Source organism: Balearica regulorum, chromosome 1, assembly GCF_011004875.1.
Source record: "Balearica regulorum gibbericeps isolate bBalReg1 chromosome 1, bBalReg1.pri, whole genome shotgun sequence".
Taxonomy (NCBI): domain Eukaryota; kingdom Metazoa; phylum Chordata; class Aves; order Gruiformes; family Gruidae; genus Balearica; species Balearica regulorum.
The window spans coordinates 120918687-120935266 of record NC_046184.1 but is presented as its reverse complement, the minus strand read 5'-3'; the positions used below and the strand labels follow the sequence as shown (position 1 = coordinate 120935266).

Below are 16580 nucleotides of genomic sequence, written 5' to 3'. Positions count from 1 at the left end.
AGCAGTACATCAAAGTTTGATCTGACACGTATAGTCATCTAGGGAAAATACTTGGTTTAGAACTGATATTTTTTGCGAAAACGTGTTAGTGTCAGGAGCACAAGCCTCTTGGGCAAAAGTTAATTAAAGAAACGTAAGTCTCACGACGTCTGCTTCAGAGACCCAGAGGTCACTTTTGCTAGGCAGAGCAGAATAAACAGCAGAACTTGTAATTGGTTGCTCTGTAAGGCTCGGAAGACAAATATGCAAGGATGCATGTCCATATCACACCTGCATCACACGGCACCACGTGATCTTCAGGCTGGCTGAGCCAGCTTTGATGTGTGCAAGCAACTGCCCACTGTTATAAAACTACGATTTGCACATGTGTGAGCTGGTGTTTTGTCAAGGTGTGAGCTGGGGACTGAGCAGACATAACCTCATAGCTTTGAATAATTCCTGTGGACAAAGACTGCTGGTTCTAGGACCAAAGATCCTGTGTGCTTCATGGTTTTGGCCTCATTCATCACTGTGGATTTGTACTTGTACTTGCTCAGTAGATATTTTTCTTCAAGCATTGCTGTTTTCTCTAGCAAATACACTAACTCATTTTCACAGGGACAATGAATCATTCTGGAGAGAATCCAATGTCGCATTTTCTCTTTGTTTCCCTAGGTGAAGCATCTCCATAAATTACTTTTTTAAATTAAAAAATAATCCATTAGGAGAAAACAGGCAGCAGCACTATTTTCAATTAGAGTACAACATTATAAGCTATTTTTGATTGTTTACTGTAAGCGTGGAGAATAAACAAATGTAACTAGACAAAAGAGCATTAAATGTTGATGAATGCAAAATGTTCATTAGCATTTCAAACACTAATGAGCTTTCAAGTATTAAAGACTACTGAGGATCCAACTTTAAGTCACCACAGGCAATGACAGCTTTTTCCATTGGCTTCCAGGGGTTTTGGATCAGGCCCTGGATTTAGAATAACTAGGAGGTAGATGGCTAGGGAGTCATGCATTGTAAACCAGCACTTGTCAGAATGGCAAGCACGTGGTAGGATTCTGGGAAGAGCAAGCATTGTGTGGTACCTTTGGGTAGGATGGTACATCCCGCCGGGGAGTCGGCCTCTTGTTTTCGTCCAAAAAGCTGTACTTGCAGGGACAGTTAGTCCTGAAATGAAATATTCAGCTCTTAACATTGTGGGAACAGAACAGTGCCTTGAAAAATGCTGGAAGTACTCTGGTCTCTCATAAGGCATCGCTCGGAGAATTACCCCACTCCCCAACCTCTCCCTTTCTAATGTGGTGTTGCTCAAATGCTCTAAAAGTGTGATCCTCTTTAGGATTTCCTCCCCTTGTGCAACATCCCTGTCACCCCTTCTCCATCTATTTGAATTCAAGCGAGGAGCATCTGTCTTCGGGTGTGCACCCATGGGTACCCGACCACTTCTATTTAAACCAAGTAACTTTCCTTTCAGCGAGCAGCTTGCTGTCTGTGGCAGGCATAGCTCTCCGAGGACGGCAGAGCCCTGCCAGGGGCCATGCTGCATATGGACACTGGCACTTATTTACTAGTGTGGGCACCCACTAAGCCCATGGCTTACTGCAGCCCAGCTCCAGGCCTCGGTAAAAGCTTTGGTAAGACCATCCATTTTGATGGCATGACCGTCTTGCCTGTTGCCCTTCAGGCAGGACAACAGAAGTGAGGCACAGGCTCAGCAGACACAGTCTGCTTGGCTTCCCAGTCCTGAAGGAAGGGAACCAGCAATTACAGGTAATTAGACCTTGCCTGGTTATTAACACCAGCACCCACTGCCAAGTTACCTACTCTTCCTTCCTCTGCATGCGGAAGAGCCAAGATGCTGCTACCCCACCTGAGCAGAGGACTGTGATGGTGGGAGGTGCACACCAGCCTTACAGCCTTTGCAGAACATCTAGGTTGCTGCACTGCAGTGCGAGAGAAGTTTCTTGCCTTACAGCCACACGGGGCACGATAAAACTGACAGCTCTGTGGTATCACCCATGGCCATTGTAATACTTTAACTCAACACGTGTTTTCCAGGTAGTTGGTCACATGGACTTTAGTAACTCTCACGGGAGGTTGATCTGCTTGCATTCGGCACTTATCCCTGTAGTCCTAACATTTGGATTATCCTTTCTCATTTTTCAAGCCTTCTGCCAAATAAAGCTAAAAGATATGCCTGCCCCCCCGCCCCCAAGAAGCCAACCAAAGTATTCTATTAACTTCATTTGTCCCTTTTTAGATTATTTGGCATATTCTGTATTGCATCTCTTTTTAGTGCTTCTCTTCTCTGTTGGGAATTGGTATGGGTCTCTTTTTTTTACTCCTCTTAACATTGATGTCTGCTGTCATTTGTGATGGTGTCTGAATCCTGCAAAAGTTCTGTCATCTTACAGTTCATGGTGGTCAGCTAGCTTCAACCAGCTGCCTTTTCTGCCTGTTTAAAGAGATTCTCAGCTGGTGAAAATCTGTCTTAATCGTTTCTGAAGCTGTTTCCTCAAAGCTCCACTGTGAGGGTGTTGTGGTTTAACCCAGCAGGCAGCTAAAACAACCACAGAGCCGTTCGCTCACTCCTCTCCCCCACAGTGGGATGGGGGAGAGACTTGAAAAAACCTAAAACTCGTGGGTTGAGATAAAGACAGCTTAATAGGACAGAGGAAGAAAATAATAATGATAATAATAATGATTATGATGATAGTGATAAAAGAATATACAAAACAAGTGATGCACAGCACAATTGCTCACCACCCGCTGACTGATGCCCAGCGAGCTCTTGAAATGCAGCCCTCCATGGCCAGCTCCCCCCAGCTAATATACTGACGCCATATGGTATGGAATATCCCTTTGGCCAGTTTGGGTCAGCTGTCCTGGCTGCACCTCCTCCCAGCTTCTTGTGCACCTCCTGCGGAAGGCTCATGCCTCCTCGCTGGCAGGGCCTGGGGAGCTGAGAAATCTTTGACTTAATTGTAAACATTGCTTAGCAACAGCTAAAACATCAGTGTGTTATCAACATTATTTTCATCCTAAATTCAAAACATAGCACTATACCAGCTGTTAGGAAGAAAATTATCTCTATCCCAGCTGCAACCAGGACAGAGGGGTATTAGTAGTATAAAAATAGTGAGATTGGGGCACTCCTTGCCCTAATTGGAGCTGGCGGCTAGGGTTACCTGAGGTCAGCCAAATATCTTTAATTCCCAGCTGTAGTAAGACATCAAAACCTTCATCCTACCACACTGGGGAACACACCAGAGCCAGGATGCATCAGACCTTTACAAATGTAAAACTGTATCTGCAAATGATCGTGATTTTAAATGATGCTATAATGTTATTAGCATCTGCCAGTGGTGAGTGCCAAAAGCAGACTAGCAAAAAAAGCAATTTGAGGGCATGCAAGTGGAGCTGCTTTGCTCTTCTGAAGAGGAGATACGCACAATTCACTGTGCATGATGACTTTTATAAACCTCGCTGTTCATCCTTACTCTGTTGTTTGGTAATTTAACAGCAAATGTAAGAACATGTAAACATACAAGAATACAGCTGTGTACACTGTGATATTATTGAAGGAATATATGCACTCACACATACTTATGTACATTAATTAAATTTAGATGTGATCCCTAATTGCAACTGTAACACATTATCTTGCAAATGACATTGCACAAAGGATGCCAAGTCTAAATAGGAGCAAAACCATTTCCACTTGCCCTGAGAGGCCTCTGTTCCTCCCGCAGCATGCATGTATCTCACGCCAGTGGGAGAGAGCTTGCTCAGCCGCTCTGGGGTGAAGCACCCCTAGGCTGGGGTCACCGCAGGCTAGTGGCATGGCTCCTGTGGAGCTGTGGTTGCTCGGGAATAGGAAACCATAGCTCATTCCTCAGCAGCTCCCAATGGGGTCCTTCTTAATGGCCAGCCATCAAGGAGCATCCTCTCCCCAGAACAAGAAGAGGTGACTCGTAGCCACCCCTGGTTATACACTGAACCTAGCCACATCTAGCTGCTGCTTTCAGACCCAAACCCTTAGGGTACAGATAGTCATGGGCAGAATTTTGTGCGAGGAGGAGCTTTTGTGCAGCCAGGAGCAAGAAGACCCAGCTCAAGGCAGCCAAGAAGAGCTGTGACGGGTTGCTGCCACATCGATACGGCACAAAGCGATGCTGAGCAGAGCAAATTAGGCTCCTGCTCCAGTGAAAGCAGCTACGCAGTGTGAGCTCAGAGCAAGCTAGCTTGGGCATCTGTGCCCAGCACTACCTGCTGCTGAGCACTGCACCGGTTTTTACCACAGCTTTCCAGCATCACGCTCCGTGCTGGTCTCTGGCTTTTGGCAGCTGTTGTATCTCACTACAAGCCCTCAGTGAAGACTACACCTCAGCTGGAGCCAGCAGCACTGGGTAGATGTAGCACTCCCCATTCCTGTTTTTCTTGTTAACAGATTGCTGTTTATATTACAAAATAGAGATTGTAAGGTGACAAGGTCTGGGACAGGAATGAGTCATGGCTGCTGCTGGGAATCTCGTACTTCCTGATGTGTGTGGTGGCAACTGGGCGAACGTGAAGTTGCCATAACTTCTTTTTTTCATTTTAATTCCCTATCTGCCTGGACATCACAATACTCAAAAATGCAGCTCTCCCAGCTCCCTACAACAATTGAGGAAAAGTAAAGACGTGCACACGCGTTATTCACATCACACCCAGCGCAAATCAGCATACATGCTTTTGCATTTGCTGCCAATCTGAGCTTTGATTTTTCTGATGACATTTCCTCACACACATGAACAAGAAACTATGCAAGTCACAGGGCAAACTGCAATCCATCCTACTGGTATAAATCTGGGGCAGATCTGAGGTTAATAATGTTACTCTGCATTTATGCTAGTATGACAGCCGACTGTGGCCTTGAACTGAATAGGAATGTATTAACACCGTGCCTCCTGACATATCTGGATAGCAAAATTTATAAAAGCAAGTGATTATAAAGCCTAATTCTTTTAGCAAATCTCCCACTGCCCTCAATAGGAAATAGCTTTGATTAAAGGTCAGAGAATTTGACCCCAAATGAAGCAAAAAAGAGAGGCTGTCAAGATAGCATAGTTACATTTGATGAGAAAAATCCCCTTCACCCACACTTTGAGCAACGCAGTATATCCCTCTTCAGCGACCTTCGCAGAAGTATTCATAATCTCACACTGATGATTTGTTTGTCCTAATGGGGTACTTCAGTGACACAGGGGCAGACTTTCCAGCCAAGAGTACATACCACACAAAATGTAATTTTTTCTGCTGCTGTTTTAATTACAGCAAAACTGAGCTTCACAATCACAGCGAGCCCTTGAATTAGAAAATAAATTCCCAATTTCCTATTGAATTTGAAATGGATGTTTTATAATAGCATGAGATCATAATTAGAAGAGCTGCTACATATTTATTTGATATTTTCCCAGAATATATTGGAGCTGATTCGAGTATTAGCTGGTTCCCAACAAAACACCATACTTTGCAGAAGTTCTTTTCCCTTTCCCTCTCTCCTAGTAAATCTGGATGAAGAATTCCTATTCCATATAGTGAAAAATAACTCTCTGTTACAACACCTTTTTCTCTATTCCCGCGGCCCGACCTATTTTAACAGATGAATGGCTATAGATCTTCAAATGTTAAATTAAAGCTACTGCCCGTAATGGTTATTGGTTTCCTTTACTTCTAAGCCCAGAAGGTAACTCAACTCTGCGGAAGCGTTGCATTAGGCTTTGAAAGCAGATGCTTATTTCTTTGGTTAGGTCCAAAGCAGAACTTACCTGCTGTTTCTTGCTGCCATTTCCTCCCTCATCTTTTTAATGTCACTCTTGCATTTCTCAATCTCCACTACTTTCAGGCCTTCCACTGTCAACAAAGGAAAACAACAGGGGTGTTACCATGGAGAAAGTTGAAGGATCTCGTTTCACAATTGTGCAAAATTTCAAAGGGCTTTAACAGTGGGGTTATCCAGTGAGCCAGCAAGCTCTTACAGTCTGCCCTGGTTCTCACATACGCAGGTGCTGCCAAAGCGATATATCTTGAAAACCCATAGGAATTCTCTGCCGCCAATTTTAGATAATAGCTACAGTATTTTAATTCACAGAACGGCTATAATGTCTCAGCTTTTCCACGATTGTTAGCAGCAGTCAGCTGTTCTGGTGCCTTCACTTCTCTGCTGTAGAACACGAATCAAAGGAAATCCTGAGCAAAAAAAACCTTCTCGTGATGGGATGATAAGCGCAGCTAGGCAAACATGTCCCAGTAGGATTAGAATTCCCATTAAGATAAAAGGTTTTAATTTGAAAGTTCACGCAGAGCATTAAGGAGCTCTGAGAGGCATTGCTAGATACAGAGAAGCCAAAGTGAGAATGCAAGAGAGAGAGAGAGAAATGTTGAAAAGTTTTACTCTAACGATTGATTTAATTTTTTGTAGGTATTGAAGATCTGTCACTTCTTTTTGCCAATCTATTTTGTAATCAAAGGTTATTTCTGCATGCAGTACAAAAAATCCTATATTCCCCTTCTGTATGTAATTATGGGACCCACAAGGCAGAAAGTTTGATTGCCTGTTTATGCAGCAATGCACTTTGTTCCATGTAGCCGTGAGAACCTAATGCAGCACAAGTATGAGAATATTCTCCCTTTTCTTTCCCTCTTGTTGAACTATCAGTGTGCTCAAGGACATAATACAGCACCATTTATTAAGTGCATGTCATTCATATGCAATCATTTCACAGCTCATTTGTTTATGGAACACATTGTTTGCACGGACAAGCTGTGGTTCAGGGAACTCTAGGGAACGTGCAATCATACAATCAGTATTCAGTCACTTAGAAAATAATAGTCAAAATCACACTTATCTGGAGGGTAGCATGTAAGTGATAAAAAACTGCCTTGGAAGGGCACAACTCTGTAGATAAGCAGAGACCTCAGTTTTGTTTTCTTTATGCTAGTAACAACAAAGATTGCTGCTGGAACTGGGAAAGCGGGAAAACAGAGAGGTATATGAACCAAGTCCAAAATGCCACATACTAGGAGAGGAAAGGGAAAGGGCTTTGATTTATGCTTGATTACAGGGATGCCCTCCATTTAAAATCCCAGTTCCAGATTAACGTAGGGGTTTTTTTTTGTCTACATTGTTACAAGCAACTTTTTGGGACATCACAATGTGATGATACAGGCAAGATGCTATCCTGCTTATTCAATATCTTCACCTCCTGGATAACCTGGCTTGCACTTTTTTGGGTACCCGATGATCACCTGCAGCTGACCTGCAGGCCCTGAGCTGCTTCTGTACCAAGCTTGGTGCATTCATCCTGGAGAAGTTCATGGGTAGCTCATTTGCCAAGCTGTCTAGATGGTGGCCAGTGCCACCAAGCAGTAGGAGCAAAGCAGAGTTATCAGGGCGACAGGGTAGTGGGGCAGGCAGCTGCAGAGAGAAGAGGAGTTGTGGTGCAAAATGGCAGCCCTGAGCATTTTTTTGTATTGCGTCTCTTTAGTTTTCTTCCAAAACCTCTCCAGGGGAGTGGAGAATTTACATAATTATTTTCTTAAGCTAGATGTGAGATGCTTACAAATTGTAAAGGGATTTTGCCAGCTTCCTTATTCATGTGTGGGCTGCTGTGCAAACACTGGAGCAGAGTAAGTCAAGCCCCAGGACAAAGCATTCCCAGTGCTTGCCCTGCATGGATGCATTTTCCAAGGGGAAGTCACAAGCTTTAGATGGGATTTAAAAATCAGTTTAAAGATTTGGCTCCTTGAAAACACTTCTCTGTGATGTGGTCTCTAGACAGTAACAGGAAGGAAGCTGAGAACATTTTATGTGAGGTGCAGATGTAGCACTGTCATGAGCACTTATCCCCACACACACATCCCCTCTGGGGAAGAAATCCTGGAGATCAGATGTGGAAATGGTGGAAAAGGGATCTCCGAAGGAGGTAGGAGAAAAGGCAAAACAAAAGCACAATTCTTTTCACATTTGGCTCACAAATGATAAATGCTTTGTCATGTGCACTGGATTAAGGGCCCATTATATTATTCTGCAGCAAGAAATACCTTCTGAAAAGACCCTGTGCTGTCTAAAGAAATCCTTGGGCTGAATCCAGCACTGAAACACGGCTCTGAAAGCAACCTCTGGGAGCCTGGCTCGAGTAGGGAGGTTGGACACTCCCTTCCTCTCGCAGTTTTGCTTTTTAAACGTGAAAGCCTGGGATTATTTCAAAATTACGTGGATTTGGCTCTGTTGCAAATTCTGGAAGTCCAAATTCGAGCAGATGGTGCACTGTAGACAGGCAACCCAGGGAGCTCCTTCCCACAGGCTGAGGCTGCTGGAGATTAGAACGCGAGCGCTCAGGCAGAATGGCAGCAGATTGCTACATCTCCTGCTATTTCCATCAGCGGCAAGACCCACTTACAGAAAGAAACCTCATCTGGGGACCAGTGAATTCAGTTCACTTGCACGGCACGGCAGCTCTGGGTATGCTGCCTTCCCTAAACCAGTGAGAAAGTGCCGGAGAGTGCAAATGCACAACTCTTCCCCGCCGGCGGCAGCAGCATGCAAATCTTTGTCATCTCCCTCCACTACCACGAACTGCCAGTGCTGAAAGGCAGGCGTGTGTGCAGGGTGCAGCCGGGGTCCCAGGGGGGTCATCGGGAGAGCCAGTGGCCAAAAGCAGCCCCTAGCTGGCTGCCAAGGGGATAGGAAGACCCACAGGAACACTGGTCTCATTTACTCTAGTCCATGGCACTTAGCCCTAAGAACTGGAATTGGTCAGAAGTTTCACATAAAAAGCAGAATGACTGAGCTAATTTTTCTTGGTCGTTCCCTCCCTCCACCTTTTTTTCCCTTTGGACAAAAGAATAATCAATGGAGCCTCGGGTAAACTGCAGCCAAGCAGATTGGGAGGGATTGCTACCCAGGCTCCTTGCAGAGGTCTGCGCTGGGGGTAGGCACGCCGCAGGGTGCCTCCACCATGGACGGCACCAGAGGGTTCCCACCACACTGGGAGCCTGCGGCTGGGGTGGCCTCTGGGAGAGGTTCCCCTGCAGATGCTCTTTGAATAAGGACATTTTTTCCTCTCCCTGCTGACAAAGGCATCAGTCTCACTGGACAGCTGCAGGGTCAAGGTATCTTCTGGTCGGGGGAAATTTCAAGCAAACAACTTCTTCCATGAAGCAGAAATTTTTTTTTTTTTTTTTCCCCAGCCAGCTCTAGTGAGAAAGTGCTTGCTGCAGCTATCACGCCAGGGAAGACTCTGCCCGCTCCTGACTGAAATGCTGCTTATCAGCAAGGATGTGGCCTTTGGTGTCAAAACAGTGCTGTGTGACACTGCCTTATTCATACCCCTTCCCTGCCTTTCTGGGGTCTGTGTTCTGCACATAGTATATTGAAAAACAACAAGTCAGATGCTGCTCGGGAGGAAAAAAAAAACAAACCCAAAAAACAGAAAAGGAGATTTTTGACCAAATGAACCTAACTTGGTTGTTGCATAGTAACTGAATACGGCTGTGTTACTGTTAACACACTGAACAAGCAAGGAAATTGATGCTGCCTAGTTATCTGCCAGGCAATAGGGCCAGCGAGGGGTGAACCCTCGTGTTTGTAGCCCAGAAGTCACTGCCTCATGAGGTAACGAGATGTACCCTCCAGCTGTATTTCAGCACATGCTACGCCACCTGGTTACAGGTGCTTTGGTGTTCACGCCATCTTTGAGCTGCCCATGTAGCACGGACGCGTGCCGCGGGTAAAGGCCCCTTCCCGGCAGAGGAAGGTGCGCGACATGGCACTTACTTAGCAGAAATACAGTCAGGTCTCAGCGCTGGCGCTGGGCCTCGGTCAGCAGCGGGGACCGACCCGACGCCGCTTAAGATGAAGTTAATGCATTTCTGAAAGGAGAAAGTCTCTCCACAGGACAACGTGTTTGTCCTGTGCAAACATCCGACTTAAGCAGCTGTGGTACCCTCCTGATGGGGTGGGGGTGGGAGGGAGGGTCGGGGCTGGGGCATGAGGGGGCATGGGAGGGCAGGCTGGGGGGCTTGGAGGTGCGGGATGGGGAGCTGGGCGGTGGACACCCTCTACCACGGGGACGTGGTAGCAGGAGAACATGGCCCCAGTCCCTAAGTTTGGCGGGGGGGCTCGATGGGCCCTCAAAGGGGAGCCTGGATGCCCGTGAAGCCAGGCATCCCTCCCTGGCCTCGCCCCGCCAGTTGGTGCCTTCATGAGCTCCCACCTTCCCCGTGCCTCACCCCGGGCTGGCTGGCGGCCTCTCAGGCTGAAGGCTGGCCAAATTATGAGTGACTGGAGAAAGCGGAGGGGCTGTGAGGAGCAGGACGGAGCGGGGGTACAACAAGGGCAGCAAGGCGGGGGGGTTTCTGAGGCACCGGTTCCCACTGGGATACGAATAAAGGGACACTCACATTCAACCTTTTTCTCCAGCATTGCCAAGTGATTAGCTACTTCCGTTTTCAGTTCATTGATTTTAAAAACCCTGAAAAGAAAACCCTCATGTATTAATGTTATACAGTTAGTGCTGTACCTAGCCTAGGTGCAAAGGACTTTTGCTAGAAATGTCTACATTTTTCAGAGGACCGATCAGTCCGATGGCAGTTGCCATGAGGAAAAGAAAATTTTCCATGGAAATGCTAAAATTTGGGCAGTTCAACACCCGAGTTCAATTTTCAGGAAAAAATTAACAACAAATAATTTTTGTTTATGGCCCTGGGAATGTACTGTGGCTCTGCAACACTTCATCACCCCCTCTCTCCGCAGTGACTTGTTATTGTACCCCCTAGGGAAGCAAAGTTAAATTGATAATGCTTTGGCTAATGGCAGCATCTTGGTGTTTGCACACTCGGAAGCCCTCCTCCCTTTGAGTTATGCTGGTGATTTGCTGAGTGGTGGTGGGATTGATCTGTCTTATTGAAAACAGCTGGAATAAATTAAACAGCTATACAGATGTTCAGAAACCCTCTCAGAGGAGAGACATGTTTGGGTGATAAAGGGAAAAATGAGACAAATCAGATGATTTCACTGTTCAGCAAAGAAGCATTTCTTTTGCTTCTTAAAAGCACAATAAGAACATTTGTATATAATACTTGATCTCCTTTTTAGATCAAAAATAATAAAAATTGCTTTTTGTTTAAGATATCGTATTGCTGTCAGCAAGAAATAACATGCGTACCAGGCCTAAATTTGGCAGGAAGAGTGGGATTTGAAAGAGATCTTAAATGCCCCTCTGCCTCTTGTGAAAATTACACTTCAGGCTGATAAAAGAAATAGCATTTTAAATTAATAATGATGCTCAGCTTCTTACCTGGAGAACTGCTCAGCAATCTGTCCCAATAAATTCTGGAACAATTCTTCTTTCTCTGAAAAAAATAGGAGGGAGATATAACAGAAAACAACAGAGGAAAGAAGACACCCTCAACCTCCCTGCAAAGGAGCATCCCCAGACTTCCAGCTCTGATGATGAGGCATTAAGCCAAAAAGTCCTTCTGGTCCTTTGAACAGTGACAGCATTTAGGAATGACTCCTCGTCTCACCTGCCTTCCTCTGCCTGCAGATTACAGTTCAGGTTTCTCAGAATTAATTTTTTTTTGGGGGGGGGGAGGTGCTGGGTCTCTGAGAGGTGGCTTGTTTTAAGGCAGCATTCTCTGGAAAGGAGACCCCTTTCACATCTCTTGTTGGGACACCCAGAATCACCATCCACTTTTGAAAGGTCTGGCTCACAGAGACTGCCTCTACACCATCAGCATGCTGTGCCAGAGTGCCCACGAACAACGCAACAGCTTATGAACACAGCTTGCCTTTCAGATTTACACTTAGATATTATCCTGGAGACCCATTTTTTGGTGCAAATTCGTAAGGATTGTACTGCTATGCATAAACTTCATGTAAATGTGAGATGCTGAAGTGACTGTCCTTGCAGAACAAGGTCCGCCTTTCCTGGTTCACAGTATGGATGCAGCAGGACACAAGTTTCTCAACCCCTTTTCCTTTGAGAGAGTAACTTGGACAGAGCGGGCTGTGGGGCAGTACCCGTGGGGATCCCATCGCTGCCTGAGCAACAGCAGCCGTGCTGCGAGTGCTCGCACTGGTAGCTCCCTGCCTCCCGCTGCCAACTCCAGTGCTCGGACACTTCAGCTGGCTCAAGAAGGTCAGCCTAGTGAAGCCCCAGCCCCTTCCCGAGACCATCACAGGATTGCAGTCACTAACACAGGGAAATTCAAATGAGTCCTTAAAACAAGACACTAGATTTTGAGGGACAGTAGGAGGGAAGAAGTATGATAGCAGTGTTTAACCATCCTTCAGTCTGTCCGCGCTGTCTTCACACAAGCAGGGGAAGCATAAATCACCTTTGCTGAGCTGTGAGCTGCTGTTTTGAGATTGCTCCCACTTTCCCCCACCAGCTAATTTAAACTGCACTGTGCTGCAGTCCTCCTCATGCCTGCAATGTGGATGTACTCTTGGTTTCTCATGCTCAAGGAGCAGAAACATTGCATGCTCTCATATACATGCTACAGATTACAGAACACCCGTTTATACCCTATGTAGAAATACCCCGATGGCATTTCTGAAGCTACTTCTTGCACTTGCCTGAGGGATCACGATGCCTCAGGAATGCAATCACCCAGACAAAACACATCAGACAGAAATACAGCCCAGCATTTACAACGTATTCCTAAATAATAGCTCTTGTACCTGTTGAAAGGATTTGCAATTCCTCAGGCATTAGAGATGTCAGAAATACTTGTCAAGAGCATTCACTTTTCCAGTCAAAACAATTTGGCTGTTACCCCTGTGTCTCTAAACTGGAGCAAGCACTCTGTGCTATGGAAGTCTCAGATCTAATTCCCTCTTTTTTTTTTTTTTTTTCTTTGCTGCGATCCAACTCCCAGTGGAGTGGCTAGCAGAGCAAATGAAGAGATTAGTTCTTTTCACAGAGACCCATTTTTCAGTTTTCTCACAAAACCCGTTTGAAAACCCTAACGCTGAAACAAAGCAAACGCTGTGTCCTATTTAAGACAGGAGGAAAGCTTACCGTATGCAGCACCTGGGATGATACCCGAGTCCAACAGTGAGAATAAGCAGAGAAACTGGTGTCCTCTCACTTCAGTGCCGCTCAGCTCTCTGACAGTGGCTGAAGCATGCCAGAGACTGACAAGTTCCCTATAAACACCGTTCCAGTAAAAAAAAAAAACAATCTTACTTTCACTCCCTCCCCCTGTCAAAACTCGCTTGGAGTACTAGGACATTCTCATCCAGGGAACAGTCAGCTGCAATCTGATGTTTATGGATGTAATAAAAGACTTTCAAAACGAAGATGTATGTTTTTATAACCCTAGGGTGCAGTAAAGATATATGACTAAGAGTGGCAGTTCATCTCATCTTAAAGAGACAAAGATCCATTTCTTTGCCCTGTTCCTTTCCGAGGAGAAAACCTCTGCTAACCCCTGATTCTGAAGAAAATGAGACATCACATTAATGTCATTTAATCTCATTGGCCCACTTTTTTGTAAAACAGGAAGGCTAGGTGTTCTTTTACTCCCTTCCTTACCCTCTGTCTTCTTTTTTTATGTACCTTTGGGCAGGGCTGATACCCCAGGTGCTCACAGCTACCTTTTCCCTCAGTTGCTTCATTTGTCTGGTTGAGAGTCCCTCTGGGAAAAAGGAAATCCTACTGCATGTAGCACGGGCAGACACAATCTGTGCACCTTGCCGAGGGTCACCAGTCCTGCCTGCAGTAACCCAAAAGCCAACAGCAACCCTCTTCTTCGCTCACCCCCCATTAGCGCTGTGAATGTGCAACATTTGCAAATACAGGTGGTATTCAGCAAGTCAGATTTTTGCACAATACACAGGACATTTCAGAGCTGACAAATGAAAATTAGGAAAACCCCCTCCAGTAGATGCTGCAATAGTGTAATGCCAGGCAGGGGACAGGCCAGCTCAGGCCTCCCCGGGCTTCCCATGGCTCATTCCTGCACTCGCTGTGGGCACAAGGACTTCGGCTCCTCGCCTGCTGGCCCTTGCTGAGCTCAGCAGGGAGCTTGGCTGGGGCATCACAGAGCAAGGAGCCATTTTGCCATTTTTGCCCTCCCTCCCTTCCGGCAGCCCTGTCTCCAGCAGGTCTGGGCAGAAAGCAGGTGCAGAGGAATATGGCAGCAGCACTTTTTCCTGCGGCTCCTGCCGTGGCCGGATTGGAGGGCTGGCAGTCAGCACACACCTTTCCTGCCAGACGGGGACTAGGTACACGCTGGGGCAGCTCAGGTTATGTGTGCACTGACACAGATGGCTTATAACCCACTGGCATGCACCCTCTGCTTCACACCGCCCTGCTTGGCAGTGACTTCCTCTCCCGACTTATGTGCTGGGATCACGGTCGGGGAGCCACTTCCATCGTCCTGCCCTCCCCGGCTCCCCTTGCCATCCTGCCAGATTTTACGAGGTGCAAGCGGGAAGTGCATGGGGTTTGGGGGTGGGTTGGTTTTCCCGTCTTTCTGCTGTGGCCAAGCAAGGCTGCGAGGATGTGGGCGTCTGCCCATCCCTGCCAGCGTCAGGCTGGCAAATTCCTGCCACGCGGCTCTTTCTCACGTGTGCCTGTACCTCTGGCTCGGGCTCCTGTCTGTATTTCCCTTTCTGCAATTTGTTTAGATCTGGGCAGTCAGAGGAATTTAAAAAACAAACAGTCAGGTGGACAAAAGCATCAGGAAGAGGTGTGCTTCAAGTCCAAGCCTATGTCTGTGAATCACGTCATATTGAACGACAAATTCATTGACAGCTTGGGTTAATTTGGGCTACCGCATGCAAGTCCCTGCTTATGTGAGTAATCCTGAAGCAGTTGAGCAGTTGCCCCCATCCCGATGCATGCATCCACGTGGGATGTGTGTAAGGAGCAGCAGGCAGGAGGGGTTTTTTCTCTCACAGTCTCTGCCTTTTCCCTCTTGCCTGAGCTGTGAGTGTGAATATGCCTCCAAAAGGAGAAGAGAAATCCCAGAATAAGAAGATTTAGATACAGTGACAAGCTTCTGTCACTTTACCAGTAGCAACCTGCACAATATCTTGTGTATTTAATCATTCAGGGGAAAAAAACAGTCCCTGGAGACCTCTGGTGCAGCTGTACACGCCATTGGTGGGCTCAGTGGCAGGCAAGGGAGGGCTAGCACCGATTCAGACGTGAGCCTTCTAGCAGGCAGCTACACAGGTCTTGGCCGAGCTAGCTCTCCCGCTGCAAGCCACTATCCCTGAGGAGAGACTGTGGGCTTTCCTCTGTGCAAGTGCTACATAGCTTGTTAGTTCAAAAAGGCAAATAACTGAACGGCAAGTGAAGTGGGAGGCGAAGACACTGCCTACAGCCTCAGCCTGTCCAAGCGGCTGCTGAGCAAAGAGTGGCAGGTGGCGAGCTCTCCCCACGTGCTGGCCTCCGTCCTGACCCGGCACTGCTCGCTTTGGGTTTCCTCGCCCATTTCCCCAGGGATGAGGGGATGCTTGTGTTGAAGGAGCCACCATAACAAACCAGAGACTGCAGCGCAGAGAGAGCTGGGGCTGAGCTCGGCACATGTCATGCTCTTTCAGGTCACATCCCTGGTGAGATCTTTAAGGGTTTGTTCAGCCGCCTGTGTGCTTTGCTGCCCTAACTTTGGAACAGCAGGAAAGCCCCTGACCACGTTTCCTGGCCCTCGTTTAGGACCACGGTGGATCAGGCTCACTTGAGTTCCACAATAGCTCCTTTCACTGCACTATCAGAAACGTAACAGACTTCAATTTTATTTCTCAAGTGTTTTCTACTAGTAGAATTTGTTCGTTTAATTGGCATCTCCAGCAATATTGCAGAGTGCCTGAACCCTACTAATTACAGCCACAACACAGCCATCAGTTTGTGAGTTTTGAGCCTGTTCCCCTGTGAGGGCGCAGACCAGAGCCTTCCCAGTGTTGGGAGAGAGAAGATGCCAGTTTGATGGGTTTGGGAATTTAAACACCCCAGAGACAAGGAAGGGTTTGGCATCGGGGGATTGATGCTCTGCTTGGGTAGCCGCGCGCCTTCTGGTCTGGGGCCGCGGGAGGAGGGACAGCACGTGATGCAAAAGCCCCAGAGGCTCAGAGCCGGCCAGCTGGGCCCCTGCCTTTGCCTTGCAGACAGCTGACCCCGCAGTGATATGGCGATAGCCGCCGCATCCAACAGACGCTTACTGGGATAATAATAATGTTTTTTTATTATTTCCAACCCTCTCCCATGACTATGGCCAGGAAATGAAGAACAGTTTCTTAGCAGGACTCTGGTGGATATCTCCTCTGCTGGATAAAAGCCACTGCTTATATTTTCCTCCCAAAGGGTCGTATTTTCCAGTCCCACCTTTTACAGTCTTTCTTCTGCTGAAGTATGCATCACTCTTTTCCAGCTGCCTGGGATACTGCTGAAAAGAGGTGCATCACCTCCCACTGCTGTGAAAATTGGGGTGACCCCTTTATTGGCATGTATTCAGATGAGTTGCTCTGGGAAGCAGAATCATGCAGGCAGAGTTGTTTAAGAAGTGAAGACTAGAACAGAGCTGGTTTTTTT

General features: G+C 46.8%; 1 protein-coding gene across 4 annotated transcripts in view; it reads right to left on the bottom strand.

Annotated features, from left to right (window-relative positions):
* The window catches only part of PDE9A (phosphodiesterase 9A), a 50540-nt gene that overhangs the window by 16161 nt on the left and 17799 nt on the right, over positions 1–16580 (bottom strand). For 2 of the 4 annotated variants that reach the window (XM_075742927.1, XM_075742928.1), the window contains exons 5-8: positions 11334–11388; positions 10438–10508; positions 5802–5886; positions 1077–1158 (exon numbers count right to left, since the gene is read on the bottom strand). In XM_075742927.1, the coding sequence (XP_075599042.1) occupies positions 1077–1158; positions 5802–5886; positions 10438–10508; positions 11334–11388 (293 nt within the window). Of the gene's footprint in view, positions 1–1076; positions 1159–5801; positions 5887–10437; positions 10509–11333; positions 11389–13061; positions 13138–16580 lie in introns of those variants that run through there. The other 2 variants (XM_075742929.1, XM_075742931.1) reach the window with 2 other exon arrangements.